Source organism: Manis javanica, chromosome 2 (assembly GCF_040802235.1).
Source record: "Manis javanica isolate MJ-LG chromosome 2, MJ_LKY, whole genome shotgun sequence".
NCBI lineage: Eukaryota > Metazoa > Chordata > Mammalia > Pholidota > Manidae > Manis > Manis javanica.
In genome coordinates, this window is record NC_133157.1 from 58,705,286 (window position 1) to 58,721,176 (window position 15,891).

General features: G+C 37.2%; 1 protein-coding gene across 30 annotated transcripts in view; it reads left to right on the forward strand.

Moving 5' to 3' along the window:
- PTPRD (protein tyrosine phosphatase receptor type D) overlaps positions 1-15,199 on the forward strand; it is a 2,165,650-nt gene extending 2,150,451 nt beyond the window's left edge. For all 30 annotated transcript variants that reach the window (XM_073228519.1, XM_073228521.1, XM_073228522.1 and 27 more), the window contains 4 exons: positions 635-760; positions 3,764-3,918; positions 6,531-6,666; positions 11,508-15,199. In XM_073228519.1, coding sequence (XP_073084620.1) covers positions 635-760; positions 3,764-3,918; positions 6,531-6,666; positions 11,508-11,576 — 486 coding nt within the window. In that variant the 3' untranslated portion in view covers positions 11,577-15,199. The remainder of the gene's footprint in view (positions 1-634; positions 761-3,763; positions 3,919-6,530; positions 6,667-11,507) is intronic.
- The last annotated feature ends 692 nt before the right edge of the window (positions 15,200-15,891 follow it).

Below are 15,891 nucleotides of genomic sequence, written 5' to 3' on the forward strand. Positions count from 1 at the left end.
TCTTTCTTTCTTCTTTGTTCAGTTTAAATGGTAGAGTGCATCTAAAACTCGCCTTTTAGACCCCACAGAGAGAACAAGAAAATTCCAAACAAGGAAAGTAACGTGACTGTTTCGATTCAGCCAGCGACTCTCTGAGACATAACCAAGTCATTGAAACTACTCAGGCCCATTGCCTCCGCTGACAAGGGAGACTGAGCAGATCGATTCAGAAGTTTCTATGTTTGCTCTTGATGGCTTTCTTCATTCCAAACCACAATGGTGAAAGTCGATTATGGTGGAGCTAATGCATGACTGCCATGGTCATTTGTATGTCCCAGGGCTGATGTAATTATGTGGATAATTTGTAGAAAGGTGCTTAGCCTAGTGTGGTATTCAATTCAACTGAGGTAGTGTAAGCACCCACCGTGTGCCAAGAATTGTGCTTGAGCCCATGGGAAAATATTGAACCACATGATTTCCCTGTCCTCAGGGAACTATGATTTCAAAGAGAAAAGTAGTCATGTGCAATTGGAATGGTCTTGAATTTTAGAATTTTATTAATGAGAGAAAGAAATGAAATAGAAATATATAGAGACAGATGATAGACAAAACTTTATACTTTGTATAGTATGACATTAATCTTCTCTCCTTTTAGGAGAAATGTCACCAATATTGGCCAGCAGAACGATCTGCAAGATACCAATACTTTGTTGTAGATCCCATGGCGGAGTACAATATGCCTCAGTATATCCTAAGAGAATTCAAGGTCACAGATGCCAGGGTAAGTTGGCACAGTCTTACGCTGTAAACCATTAGCTTAAAAGTAGTCTAAAATGCATCTCTGGGAGAAACATTTGCCAAGGGACCAGACTCCCAAAGTGAAAAGGAAATCACCCATCCTGGAGGACTTCTTTTTTTTTCAATATAAGAGTAACCTTTCCTAGTCTGGCAAATGTTATTAGAAACCCAGGCTTGGCTTTCATTCAAATGTAACATCTGGCAGGCCAATGTCAGGGATGCACTTGGTGAGTGCACGTGTTAAGAAGCATTTACTGGTTGGCTGTGCTTTGCATTCACCTTCTCAGCTCATTCTCTTTGGAGTCTTTTTTGACTTCTTCATTACGTGAAGCTGTAAATATGTTGTTGTTTTGTGAAGCCCTTTAGGTCATGTGGGCTTGGAGGTTAATTTGGTATGATTTTAAAACTGCAGAGCAAATGGCATTCTTTAGAAGAATCTGACAAGCTTTGCACATTCTAATTTGATTCCTGGCATGCTTTATTCCTTGGTGTGCTAATGTGTCTGTCCATGAGCGCTCTGTACCCACGACCCTTGCTGGCTAATTTTCTTTCTGCTTTTCATATCTAGATTGCTGAGTCCAAGGTTCAGCCCTGATGTAAGATGCTCTATGCATAAACTTGAATATCCTTGCCTTTGGCCACTTTCAAAGCATGATTAAAACACATCTTAGGAGAGCATGGGGTCAGTCCAAAGCCCTGTTTTATTTTGGAACTGTCACAGAGGGTGGGTTGAATAAAACTCCAGGGCAGAGCTATTCTCCTTGATCCATTGTTTTTCCTGGAAAGCAGCTTTCTCAACCAGTCCTCATGTTTAGAGATAGTCTGCTGATCCCCAAAGTCATGCCCTGGCCGTTGACCTAAAGTGAAAGAGGAATTGGTTAGCAGCCTGGTTGGCCCAAGTGACAGACCGGTTAATCCCAGAAAGTCTGAAGGCTCAACTACTCTGAAAGTGACTATACTCAAGGTGTCAGTTAAGTCCCTGGGTCTCATTTTGGAGGTGCTCAAGTAAGCCTGCCTTGGTGACCTGCCCTGTTGTTAAAAAAAAATGCCCTTTTAGAATCTGAAGGTAGATAGGGAGGTGCACTCCAAGCTAACTCACCTTCTTGATCATATTTCTGATAATCAAGACTAATAGCCAGGCTCTACAAAGGCAAAAAAAACCCACCTCCTTACTACTCCTCACTTGCAAAAATTAAATCTGGTCACAATAAGCAATGGAAACATTGAAGCAGGAACTTGTTCACATGTTTCTTTGTGGGTTATTATTTTTTTTAAGGCTCCCTGTGATTGTATAATTTTCTTAGCTGCCGTAGCATTTGATGTTTGAGCTCCTGTTGTGTTTTTAATCTCAACATCCCAGTTTAGAAAGCAAGTTAGTACCTGAGCATACAGCATTGTTAAACAGGTAACCTTTAAATGGAGTCAGGTGGTCTCTCCTTGAACAGTAAAGGTCTGTGCACATGACCTTCTCTTACTGTTAAAAGCAACTGTGGTCAGAAATGAAATCCCCAGGACATTCAGAATAGGACAAATCTGCATTACCTAGCCTCTGGCTTCCCTTCCTGTGCTTTCTAAACTGTTTCTAGAAACAGAGGGAAGTCAATCATGCTTCCATGGTAACCATCCATTCGTTAGTTACGGGGCCAAGTGGTTGCTTCCATATACCTCATTGTTCTCCCAAAGTTGATGTGGTCTTTGTGTTTTGTCTCCATCCCCAAATAATGTCAGTCAGGAATAGGCCCTGTTCCTGTGGAAACCACTCCCAGGCTGGTTGATGTGTGCCTATCTCGAGTTGAGCTACCCTGTCTTCTCAATATGACTGAATGAGAAAGATTGGGCCTTTGTTTACTTATACCGAATCTTGGAAATATGCACATCCTATCCAAAAAGGCTTAATGGGAAAAGAGGAGTCACAAAAATGGGGAGGAGGAGCAAGCTGAAGCTTAACTGAGAGCAGGGCATCTTCCAATGGGATCAGTCCCTCTAAGCTTGGAATTTGAATTCTCTCCCTCTATTGATTTAGGGGGGAAAGTTGATGGGCACAATTGTCCTGCTTCTATAAACAGAGGGTCCTTTCTGCATTTGCTGTGTTTCCAAAAATGCTATAGAATTCGAGAAGGAATCAGAAGTGCCTTGTATCTTCTTTCCAGACTATTTACACTTCATGAGTCAGAGGAATTTTGCCTAATCGCTTTAGAAAAAACAACTCCTCTTGCGTCTAACTTGCTTTCATTCTGCCTTTGGTTTGACTGTGCACTAAAGTCCCGCAGAGATGGCTTAATTTCTGTGGTTAGCTGGGAAGGGCCCCTTTGCAGAATAAAACATTAATTTGCTAATAATCTCTCTGATCCCCTTGAGGGACACCCCACCTTCTGCTCAAGAGCATAGTCACATGGCACACACCGTGTACCCTACCATGGCTAGTTCATGTATGTCTTTGAGATGCATAGGGCCTCTAGGTTAACAGCAGCCACCCAGTCTGTGTCACACCCTTTCAGTGTCATTTAACAAGGCTAGAAATAAGCACAGCAAATGTGAAGTTATCAGCACAAAAGCAGCATCTCTGGTCTGGATGACATGTGTGGATGCTCTTTTCAATATTAAAAAGTTATTTTGAAATTTTTTTAATGAAGTATGTATGTTCCACTCTGGTTTTGAAAGCAAACTTTGGGTCTCAGAAGCATTTACTAATATGGAAACTAAATGGCTCTTTACTATATGAGAACCCAGGTTTGTAACTGGGCATTGTGAGAGGAAGTAAGTTTGCAATTTACATATGTGTGAATGTAGACAATGTTGATCATAGGCAAGACATGAATATAAATAAGTTTCCAGTTAAACATATTCCTTATCCTTCCCTTTTTTTTCGCCCCCCCCCCCACCCACTTTCTGGAAAAATAACCTTTCTTGCTGTTGTGGTCTGTGCACTGGCCGAATCCTCCTGGTGTCCTTCTTTGTGGCGGGGTCTGTGGCTTTCTCTCTAAAGGACGGTCAGTCCCGAACAGTAAGGCAGTTCCAGTTCACTGACTGGCCAGAGCAAGGAGTGCCTAAGTCTGGAGAAGGATTCATTGACTTCATTGGCCAAGTCCATAAAACAAAAGAGCAGTTTGGCCAAGATGGACCCATTTCAGTCCATTGCAGGTGAGTTTAAGAATCAAGAATGATGAATTTCCATCTGGGATTAATGTTATAGTCATTTTAAAAATGTGCATTATTATCTATTCATTTTCAGTACAGGCTTATTATAGTGAATCTGCGTAATTTAAGATTTATTTTCAGAAAGGTATTGTACAACCTAAAGCCAAGGATTTACTTCTCTTTCTTTCCATAAAATGAAAATAATCAGAGGAAGATATTTATGCCCAAATTTTACCTCTTGTAACAAAACACCAAACTGTGATTTTACTTGAATAGGAATTAATTAGTATATCACCTAATGATAATTTGTTTAGCTAATCATCTTAACTTGTTTTGCTTTCATAGCATTACAAGCATCACACTGATAACTTTCTGTATTGTTCTCCTGTGTTTGTCTTCTTGGGAAAATCATAAATAGTTATCAAGCTTTAATGACAATACTAATTCTTGCCAGTCAATAAGTGATTAGAATGCTACCTCAGTTAAAATTAAAATTTGCTTGAAAATTGGTACTGTATCAGAAAATGAAGCACCTTCAAGTTAATTATTTTCAATAGTTTCCACAGCATAATTCAAGTCATTGAAGTTAATAGAAATGGCAAGTAAACATTCAGAAAGGACACTCACCATAAATTTAGTGCTTTTGGAAGTTACTATGTGAAACCCTTCCAGCAAAAGGAATTTGCCTAATTTTATTTAAATTAAATATTTTAGGATTCTAGTAACTGGACTTCTCAGTTTCTAACCTCTTACGGTCAAAATCTTGAAAAGTTTATTTACAAATTATTTTGCTTTTTTAAAAAAATGCCCCAACCTATAGTTTTTAGTGACATGGGAGACAGGGTCTCAAAATGACAGAATATTAGACTCGGGCTTCAAGATATTTGATTTCAAGTTTCACTTCTGTTATCATGTAGCTCTGTGACAGAAGGGGCTTTTCTATGGAGCTCCATTTTCTCAGCCTGTCTCTACCATCCTCTTTAGCACACTGTCTTCCAGGTGTGATATATTATGAGAAGAGAACTTTATTTATATGCATTTGCTTTGTGTTGAGTTATCCAAAATCATTTACTTTAGGTAACTAAAGAGCACATAGGAAATGACCCATGGATACAGATATTCAAAGTGGATGGTATATATGGGGCTTGAATTACCTGGATACTCCTCTTAATAGTGCACATAATTTGCCCAAATGCTAATTCCAACTTTTCAAGTATAAAGAATAGAATTCATTTAATACATATTTTTAACTTGAGGTATTCCCATGAGTATGTAAGTGTGTGCATGTCACTTCTCATCACTTTTGTCATCACAAAATGATTTAAACATTCCTTTGGTATAAATGCTATGACAAGTTATTCATGTATTTTGTGTGTGTGTTTGTATATATAAGATATAAGGCTTCTAAGTATTTTATCTGGAAATATCCCACTTACTTTATTTAATAACTAATTACACTAATATGATAAAGTCAGTAAATTCAGAAGTGAAAAGGCCCAGGTCTGTTATTTTCTTGAAAGCACTTAATAGAAAGCCAGGAACCTTCTATTTCTGCTACATCTGACAATCAAGTCAAAGTTAGGTAAACTCTGGGAATACCTGGACCATTCAACAAAAAGGTCATAAATTATAGTCTCTCAGGATTAATGGAGACTTTCAAGGTTGAGAGGGACCTTCAAAGTCATTTACTCCATTCTAGCAAGAGAGCCTTGACCCTGCTGGACATCTTCAGCCACTTTGTAAAGACTGCCTGTGGATTTTAAAACCTCACTTGGCATTTCTGTTTGGACGCTGTAGAAAATCCAGTTTATAAAGGGACACACTATTTATATATGCTTGTCAGCTACATCCCCAAGTAAATGAATCCATCCATTTTCTACAGCCTGTACCCAAGCGTTACACATGCTGTTTAATTAGGATCTAAAAATGTAGGGATTTTTCAGATTATTCACTCTTCTCTTCATTACCTAAACCTCCAGATGCTTTTCTACTTCTTAAGAACACAAAAGCTATGAATTAAATTTCTTCTCTTGCTGCAGTGAAAATTCTGGAGTTATCTTAAAACAATAAACAAAATAGAAAGAAATGCAAAACCTTGCTAACATAGTGGAAAGAATACTAGTGTTTTAGGTGTTTTAGGTCCTGAACATCTAATAATAGTAGATAAGTATATAGCACAGTAACTCTCAACTGTTTTTTGTTGCTTTTTTTTTTAGGTTAGAGACCCCTTTGAGAATCTGTTGAAATTTATGTTTCAGGAAACAACAAAAAATATAAATGCAACCATTATATATAATATAGTCACAGACCCTCCTGAAGATCTTCTCACATATCAAAACTAATGTCTACATTCAAATAGTCTATATACCTTATCATTTATTTATATGTCTGGGAGATGGGAAAGTCTAATTACTCCACATTGATTCTCACATGTTTCCATGACAAAATATCTCATGAGTACTCATTTTGTGAACCCAACACCACATTTTCCTGAGCATTTCTGGGGAACAGTCTGATGTAATTTGGAAGCTGGTGGACATAAGTCCACCCCCAAGCAAATGTGGCCAAGACTATACATGTCTTATCCAATCCTGTTGCTTTTGTTATCGTGACAGTGCGGGCGTTGGAAGAACTGGAGTCTTCATAACACTAAGCATTGTTTTGGAAAGAATGAGATATGAAGGCGTTGTAGATATCTTCCAGACTGTCAAAATGTTAAGAACACAACGGCCAGCCATGGTACAGACAGAGGTGAGAAAAATCTCCATGTGTTTGTTGTGTATTAAGAGCCAAATAATAGCTTTTGTTACATAGGACCCTCCTAGAATCCAGACTCTCCGTACTAGAGGCAAAATACAGGAAAATACTGTAGGAAAAGTATCAAATCATTTAATGTTTTTGAACCTCATTTTCCCCCTTTTTAAATGAAAGTGATAGTGTCTTAGAGTTGTTTTGGAAGTTATATGAGATTTTTATATTAGCTTAATCCATGTTAAATTGTCACTATTTGACCATTTGTGAACTATAAAAAATGGCAATTTCATATTCACTATATACATAATATATATTGTATATATTTATATGTAAATATGTAGACAAAGCACAATATCCCTCAGGCACATTCTCTTTCTATATGCTTAGGTATTAGACATCAACTTCTCTGTATTTCATTTCTTAGTAAAGGTCATTTTAAATACTTGGATCCTAGATAAGCCTTAAAGAAATTAACCCCCCATTTTTTTATTCCAATAATTGATACAAAAATTCTCATTATTTCTCAGAATAATGTGAGTTCATGATTTATCCAGTCTGGCCTATTGACTATTCATTTCTAAGGATCTTATGATAGTGTTTCTGCTTATCAAAATATAATTTACATGTATTCCTAAATTCCTCACCACAGTATCTTTGTCTTTGATTTCAAAATAGTGTGAACATTTGGCTTGCAGTACTCCAAACATTATGTCAGCCTGACAAACCTAATGAGTTTTGGGGGGTGACAGAGGACTATTGGACATTTAAAAAGCCTTAACACTTAGCCAAGCAACTTACTGTCACAAGATAGGAAAGCAAACTCCATTTAATTTGCATTACCATTTTTGTTTTAGAAAAATGCCCATTTAAGCAAAATAGAAACTATCTACTTTCAGCTCCACTGGCTACTGAAAATAAGTTTCTTTTATGGGAAAATCACTTCTTCTCATCCCTTCGCATCTGTAAATTATAATTTTTCCTTCTCTCCAACAATGCTATTACTTACTCCAATATGACAGTGTTCTTCCCTGTCCGGACATGTTACATGACATTTTTATTTTAGTCTGGACCTTTCCAGAACAGACTAGCAGTCACACTGGATTAGGCCAAATAGCTCCGGTATTTTTTGACATGGGCAACCAGTCTTGTGATGACATTTCCAGGGAGTGGGAAACTTGAAAGCCGAGTGTCCTGTGTAAATGGCTTTGTGTGGCTTATGTTCCTTACCAGATACCTTTTGACTGCCTCTCTTATTTACATGAGAACATCAGAACTGATGGTGGTAATTCTGAGTGCAGGCAGCAAGGTCTACTGTCTGATCTTATTATTATTTTTGATAATTCAAATTCTGTTGTCAAGAGCCTAGAAAATAAATGAATCCAACTTTACCTCAGGACAATCATGCATTAGCCTCTCTATGCAAACAAAATAATTAGTTATCACGAATAAGCAGATAATTGGAAAAGACTTCTGTGACGTATAAGGAGCTCATGTGTTCAGTGGTGGTAATGGGTATTACTTGAACAGTTCACATCTGTTTGGAAGATAATGCTCTCTCTGTCATTACTTCAGAACTGGGAAACTAGTCAAACTGATTGGTAAAGTTAATAAATACCCCTTGTGGCTAATGGTCCTTTGCTTACTGAAATTGGCCACTGGCCATTGAATTAATTGATGAAAGTAGTAATTAATTTTGCCTCCATCTAGCATTAACTTTGTTTTCTAATATTTGTCAACAGAAGTCAATGCAACTATTATACTAAGAAATGTAGTTTATATTGAGTCTTACTGAAGACCATGACTCACAAACAGTTGTTCAGAGACAGACCTCTGATCAGACTCTTCCATCAGATCCTCTGTCTGAAGACAGTTCATATACCTTTTTACAGCCAGGGATACTTTAATCAACACATAAGAGCAGTGTACCAAGGATCCATTCAGTTAGTGTGGTAGAAGAACAGTCTATGCACTGTTATCTCTATGGTCCTGCGGGCACAGCCAAATTCTTTTGTGCTGCTCACAATGTAGGACAGATGGCATCCCATCGAGGTGAGGTGCCATTCTCAGTTAAGACAGGCTCATACTCCATGGGAAGGATGCATTTTATTCCCATTATTAGCTGTTTTAGTTCATGGGCCTCTCATGGATTTAATTTAAGGACCAATGTTGTTAGAGGGCAGCAGGCTAAGTAACAAGTTCCTTCTGTTATTTCCCATAAGTTTTGCTTTTCCCCAAAATATCATCTGAGTTTCTTTGGGGTTCTAGAAATAAGGGGATTGGGCAGGTGTATGGGTCACCATCAGTCCCATAAGGAAATCGAGAAGATCAGCTGGAGTTCCAGCCTGGGTAAGACTCTTGCAAAGCTGTCAGCATCTCTTGTCCTGGTCTAACTAATGCAGTTTCAGTCTTGGCTATGATATTCTTTCTGTAGACCATTCCATAGTAGACACCGTTTCTAAGTGAGAAACATGGATACAGGAGTCAACATCCTACAATTTTGCTGCACAAGAAGTTAAGAGGACTTGGAAAGGTCTTTTGCATTTGGGCTGCAAGAAATTTCTTATTCAATTGGGGACTTTTCCAATGTACAAACTCACCGAGATAAGGGTTATGTATCTGAATTTCTTATTCTGTTGGTAAATTAATGTTTCAGTATTTTGTTTTTATTCATATTTAATGAATTCTCATCATTTAATTCAACCTAGCAAAATTTTAAGGGTAAAGGCTACCAAAGAGATTTTTTGGAACCTATTTAGATGGACATACCATTAACACAAAAATATCATTGGAAAGTTCATTTATGTTTATCTTACATCTATTCAATCTACTTAATTACCTATAAAAACTTCACATTCATTTTTCAAGCTATTTTTAAAACATTCTGTAACATTTGACTTTAAGAAAAATCAGGCAGAATACAAATTTTCATTTTTAAATGTTGATACCACACTTCTATTTAAGTAAGCCCATAACCTTAACCTTGATTTTAATAGCAAATCTTTTCCCAGATCACATGAACTTCAAAAACATTTGGATTAGTTTCTATTATATTTCTGAGATTTAGAATGTCCAATCCTGACACATGCTTGTCTTTAAAGATCTTTTACAAATTGATTTTAGTAATACCATCCAGAAATAGAAACTATTATTCTATACTTATAAGATACAGACACAAAGACAGATGCTAACAGAGACTTTAATAGTTATTGTTTAAAAATCTTTAAGCATGAGAGAGGTAGCCATGAAATAATTAATATTCACTAATAAAAAGAACAGATTCAAACTGTTTCCTGGTAGATGAAATAAGGTAACCTGCCCAGGTGGCCAAAGCTTGCATTAATATTCATGGAGAGGACATTAAGGATTTGTATTTGTCCTTAGAAGCCATGGGCTAGATTTTCAGGCAAAGGTGCTTCTATGTCAGTTTGTATTTTTAAAAAGGGATCTTTCCTTTTTTTTTTTTCAGTCTTAGGTGATGGTAGGCTATATTTACATTTCAAGGACAAGATTTATGACATCAAAGCAGAAAGAATGCAAAGTTGTTTCTTATCCTTTTTATCAGCTTTTGTGACAAAACTCCTAATAAAGCTAATGTTTTTGGCATTTAAAAGCCTTTGCTATTATTAAGTGCTTTTTTGAAGTGATTTTATATAATTGGAATTAGGTTGTAATTTGTTTAAGAACTGGCAGCAGTTTGGTAGAACCCTACAGTAAATGGAGTTTAGCCCATATTTTTGTTCAGCCATAGCGTTCCCAACCTGGACATTATTAAGCCAAGTTCTCAGGACACAAAACAAACTTAGTAAGAGGTTGCCATTTTTGCTAGATATTCACACTTCCAGTACCATAGTTGTTTTGTGCTGCAAGATAGTGTGCTTGACTTCCTAAAAGATTATTTCCCCCTTTTGAATATTTCTAAATACCAATCACGACATGTATCCCATTCACGTGATTTAGTCTTGCATTATGCAGGATCAGTAGCTTGGCAAATAACAAGTGCCCCATCCTGGTCATTTCAGAGCGAGAGCTCCTTTTATAATTATTCAGAAATCCTTTTCCTGTGACTTATTACTGAAAAACCACTTACCTCTCAGAGTTAACTACTGAATAAACTCAGGGGCCAAAAACGGGATGTCCAAGTCCCAGGAAAAGACTCACCCTGCTGCTGCCAGACCTCCCAGCTGCTGGCTGGGCTCAAGGAAGGGCCTTGCTGATGGTCTCAGGCTGTCTGTTCTGGGTCCCTCCATGGTAGCCAAGAATTGTCAAGAGAAATCAGTACAGCTATTAAGAAAGACAGAATATAGGACCATGGCCTGAAAACAGTTAAGCAGAGAAAGACTTCTGATCGGACTGTTCTATCAGCCCTTTGTCTAAGAACAGTTCACTTACCTTTTTACAATCAGGGATATGTTAGTCCACATTTCAGAGCAGTGTGTTGAGGATGCATATGGTTAGTGTCCTAAAAGAACCGTTTTTGCACATTCCGGTGCTATGTGTGTGTGAGAAGGCAAGGTTAAGGATCGTTACTCACTTTGCTGCAGGATTCTATCAAGGATGTGAAAAACCAGACTCCTGTGCAGTCTTGCCATCTTCCAACATCCAAGGTGGGTTCTCTTCTCGGCCGTGGGTGAGGTGCTGTGGCAGCCGTGCTGCCAGACGAGAACGGCTGGCCGGCGTCTGTCCTGGGCGGGTAGGCCTCTGCAGTGTGCGTGGCTTTCCCTGCTTGTGGAACCACTGTGGGAGATCAGAAAAATGTCATTTTACATACTGATTATCCTGTTTCTATGAAAATCCACTCACAGTGCCTTCTCTTTCTCTCCACGCTTTGTCCCCTGCAGGATCAGTATCAGTTCTGCTATCGAGCCGCACTAGAGTACCTGGGCAGCTTTGATCACTATGCAACGTAGAAACCCCTGACTCATTTTGGATTTTTACTGCAGGCCCTTCAATATCCATGGAGTCTCTTCTGAGCCATACAGGGCACTTGAGAAGTCCTTCTTAACTTCTAGCTAACAACCACTTAGTGGGACTATTATACACAAAAAATTAAAAACTCTTCCGGTGGACCAAGAATTCAGTTTAATAATCTAACCTGAAAAATAATAATGTGAATCCTGACTGATGAGGCATCTGAAGGAGCTTATTTGCAGATAACCTCAAGGATTCCAAAACAGAGGGAAGAAGAAATCACAGCAAAGAACCACCGTCTTATTCAGGATTGCTCGGAAGACACGAGGAGAAATGTCTGAGGGCTGCCAGGCATCTGCCCATGTGGCTGCTCATAATACAACGGACTCTGCTTCAACGTCACCCCTTCCCACCACACTGCTCATAATAACATTTTAGGGGGAAAGGAGGAGGGAATGTTTAAAAAGAAAGTCTTTGATTTAGTTTTTTAGTATTGTAAAGATACTGCTGACCTGTGCTTCATTTTTAACTGTGTAAACTTTTTTTTAACAGAATGTATCATTCGATAAAAGTGAATTTTAAAAAAGTTACATAACTCTTCATTTTTTATTTCCAGATTGTAGGTTTTTTTAAGCTGTAGAACTGTTTATCTGTAATCTCTTGTGTAGAAATATCAAATAATTTGAAAATTTGCACATTTTTGTGCAATATTCTTAATCTATACTCTCAGTCCCGTCACATGTTACTTTTACACTTCTGTTGGGTTTTGGTTGGTGAGAAAATACCCATTGTCTTCAAATAATTGATGATAACTGTTTGTTTTGATTTTGGAATCAACAGGGAGGCGCAAAGTATAAAGTTGCTGCTAACATATATACATAGATATCCGTACTTTATAGGGGCATCTATGTATATATAGACAGACAGTGTGTCCATACAGAAAAGATAGATATAGCTAGCCTTCAGTTCTTCCATGATTTAGGGTTTTGTTTTTTGTTTTTTGTTTTTTTGTCTTAAGGTAGAAAAGCTCTTTAAACATCTTTTTCAATTTGTTACTTTGACATCTTTTGGTATTTCTTAATAATATCCCCAAATTTTAATTTGTTAAGGGAAATGACGAATGCACATCAGTGATTGTCAAACCTCACCCCCTGATTTCTTACCCAATTTCCCCCCCACCCACCTACTCACATTCACAAATAACATTTCGTTAGCCAGGCTTCCTACAAAGTTCAACATGTCTAACACTCTAGTGCAATAAAAAATTATTAAATATCTAAGAGGTGTGCATGTGGGAAAGGTCAGTGCATATCCCTTTAGGAGGGGAGAATGTTGTAATATATCAGCTATCAAGTTGTTTAAAAAACAGTGTATTCAATCGTATATTGTCTATAGTATGTGCTATGAAATTTGCATTTATGATATATAACAGGGGCAAAGCCAAACTCATGTTACTCTGTTCAAACAAACATTTTGTGGCCTACAGCATTCCTGGGAAGTGCTGTACTTTGTTTTCTTTTGGTTTAGTTTTGCATTTAGAGTGCCTTATAATTGATGCCTATTTTAATATAGCATTTCTTTTTACCTTTGGTTCCTATTATTTCCATTAGTTGTTCATATGTTATTCTTCCAATTAAAGCATTATCTGTTTACCACATGTACAAAACTCTTTGAATAATATGCATTCCTAGTTTTTAACCAAGTTGGGGATGTTAGTGATTGTACCGGCCCAAAGCACTTGGATAATCAGGGCCCATTTTCCTTTCAGAATTGTCAACATCAGGAAAAGCTACATTTTATTTATAATCCCTTCCAAATCTGCTCTGGAACATTCAGTAACTGCACCAAACTTATTTTAGTAGCAAACATCATTGTCAACTCTGGAATATATTTAATATTCCATTAGTATTTTCTTAAAAAAGGAAATTAAACATGAAAAACTATAAATATATATATGTATGTATATTCTCCCAAATTTTCCAACATAATTTCTATAGGAAGCCATGGATGATGGCATAAGTCACCATATCTTTTACATGATTTTTAAGAATCCTCAAAATATCCAATGAACTCTTAAAGAGTTTTGCTTTAGTTATAATATTTTGGTTTAATTTTAGCTTTGTTGATGTTCTACAAAGAAGGATTTTGGTTTTCCACATTTTCTCATCATTAGAAGAATGAAATCCAAGAGACCAAACACTTGCAACATCGTATTTGAGCACTTTTGTAAGAAAATTTAAAAAAAGAAAAAAAGTAGAAAAAAAAATACTAAAAAAAAAAAAAAAGTATCTAGAAGGCTACCTCAGAATGAGACTCTCTAACATACATCAGAACCAGAGAAGAATGTGCACTATGTGGGTCTGTTGTTTTCTTTTAGTTTTTGGAGATTTATCCAAGTGCCAGATTACTCAGTGCTATAATTTTCATTAGTGAAACAAAGGGGGTCAGACATGCAGATGTGACACGTTGAACATGGAGAATCTGATGGTGTACTGCACACCAGAACCATTGTCCAGTGAGCAGTTTCTCTTCCTGAAACAAAAGCTGCCCACTTGGCAAAGGGAAGGAGATGAACAATCACAAGAAGAAAATGAATGGGATGCATGCCATAGACAACAGAGGCGGAGACTATTCCAGATATCTCACTGTTCAGAAGCTGTTCCAAGAACTAACTCCCTTACTGTCATTGATGTGCATTCCACTCTGTGCTTTTCTGTACAGCCATTCTAGTTTTATTTTCCCAGGTAAACATCTTTTTCTACCATTACCACGAACTTTCAAGTTTCCAATTATTTTCATCACCATAACCAGTACGGTGCTATTATTTACCTATGTATGTGTAGTTATGTATAATTTTGTAATTAGTTACAATGGTAAAAAAATCAAAATATATAAAAAAGTGATTTGTACAGAACTTTATTTTAGCTCTTTTTTAAAAATGATTTGCATGGTTTGACAACGGCGAGGACAGCCAGGGGAGGGAAGGGCCTCTAGGGAACTTTGCACTTTCTATACCTTTGTACTATGCACTGCCCTATTGATTCTACACCCAATAATGTTATTACTTGAACCCATCTGTAAGAAAACTGCTTCAAAAATTCATTTGTATGTAAATAACACAACATAGACACAGGAAAAGAAAAAAATCTGAAATGTTCAGACTTTTTTTCTTTCCTATTTTTGGTTTTGCTTTGTTTTACTCCCTCTTTTTTATTTTGAACTTCCTTGTCTTTTGGATTTTAGTTTCTTTTGGGTTTATGGGTGCCCTGATACTCCAGCAGAGATCAGAAGGCTACAGATTCATCTTATCCATCAGTTATGTGGCTTTGCCATCCAAGCTTGGAGTGTCTTTACAAAGATAATAACAGTTGTGTTCTTTGCTCTTGTTTTGGATGCATAGACTGAAAACTTTAAAAACATAACTTGTAAAATGGCTTGTTAAAAAATACAATTACCTCTAATTAGTAGTACGCGTAAATGTTTTACAGAATGAAAGGCGTGCTTTTTATTTTCTTACTTCGTTACATTGGTGGCGAAAGAAGTCTGTATGAAAATCAGTTCTTTGCTGACACAAGTTCCATTTGTTACAAATGAATTCTAATAAAAATGTCAGTGTTATGCAGCCCTGGCCTTTGCTTTAGTCCACTCAAGCACTTGGATTTTGAATTGACTGTATGTTCCCCCTTCTCTGATTATCGGGTTAGTTCCTGCGTATTAATTGGACTTCTTACTGAGAGGCTGCTATCTACGCTACCTGCCTTGAGGTGAGCACCTTTCATTGATAAACAAACTGAAGCTTAGAGAAATAGTCTGCCCAAGCTCACACAGCCAACTAAAAGGTCTCTATTTCATTCAAATTAAAGATCATTGGCAATCTTTAATTCTGTGGAAAATGACTACTATATACATTTAAGTGCATTACAATATATATATAAGTATTATCATTTTGACATCTCCTGATCTCTCTCATGCACATAAAAATGGCTCCATAATGTTAAATTCTGAAACTCGTTAGGAATATGGCTAAGAAAATACTTGGCTTGGATTGCTTATTCAGCCATACATTATCAGGGTCAGGGCATTGTTCTAGTCATTGGGGATGCAGCTGTAAACAAAGGGGATGCTATCGCTGTTCACATGGAGACTAGAGTCTAGAGAAAGAGGCTGACATTAAGGAAATTATGATAAAATGCTCCAGCAATGTGCTATGAAAGAAAGTAGAAGATTCATGAGTTATGACTTTCAGTTGTATGGAGCAGAAAGTCTGATTCGACTTGGTTTACAGAAAATATGGAAAGGAGAGAGGTGATAAGA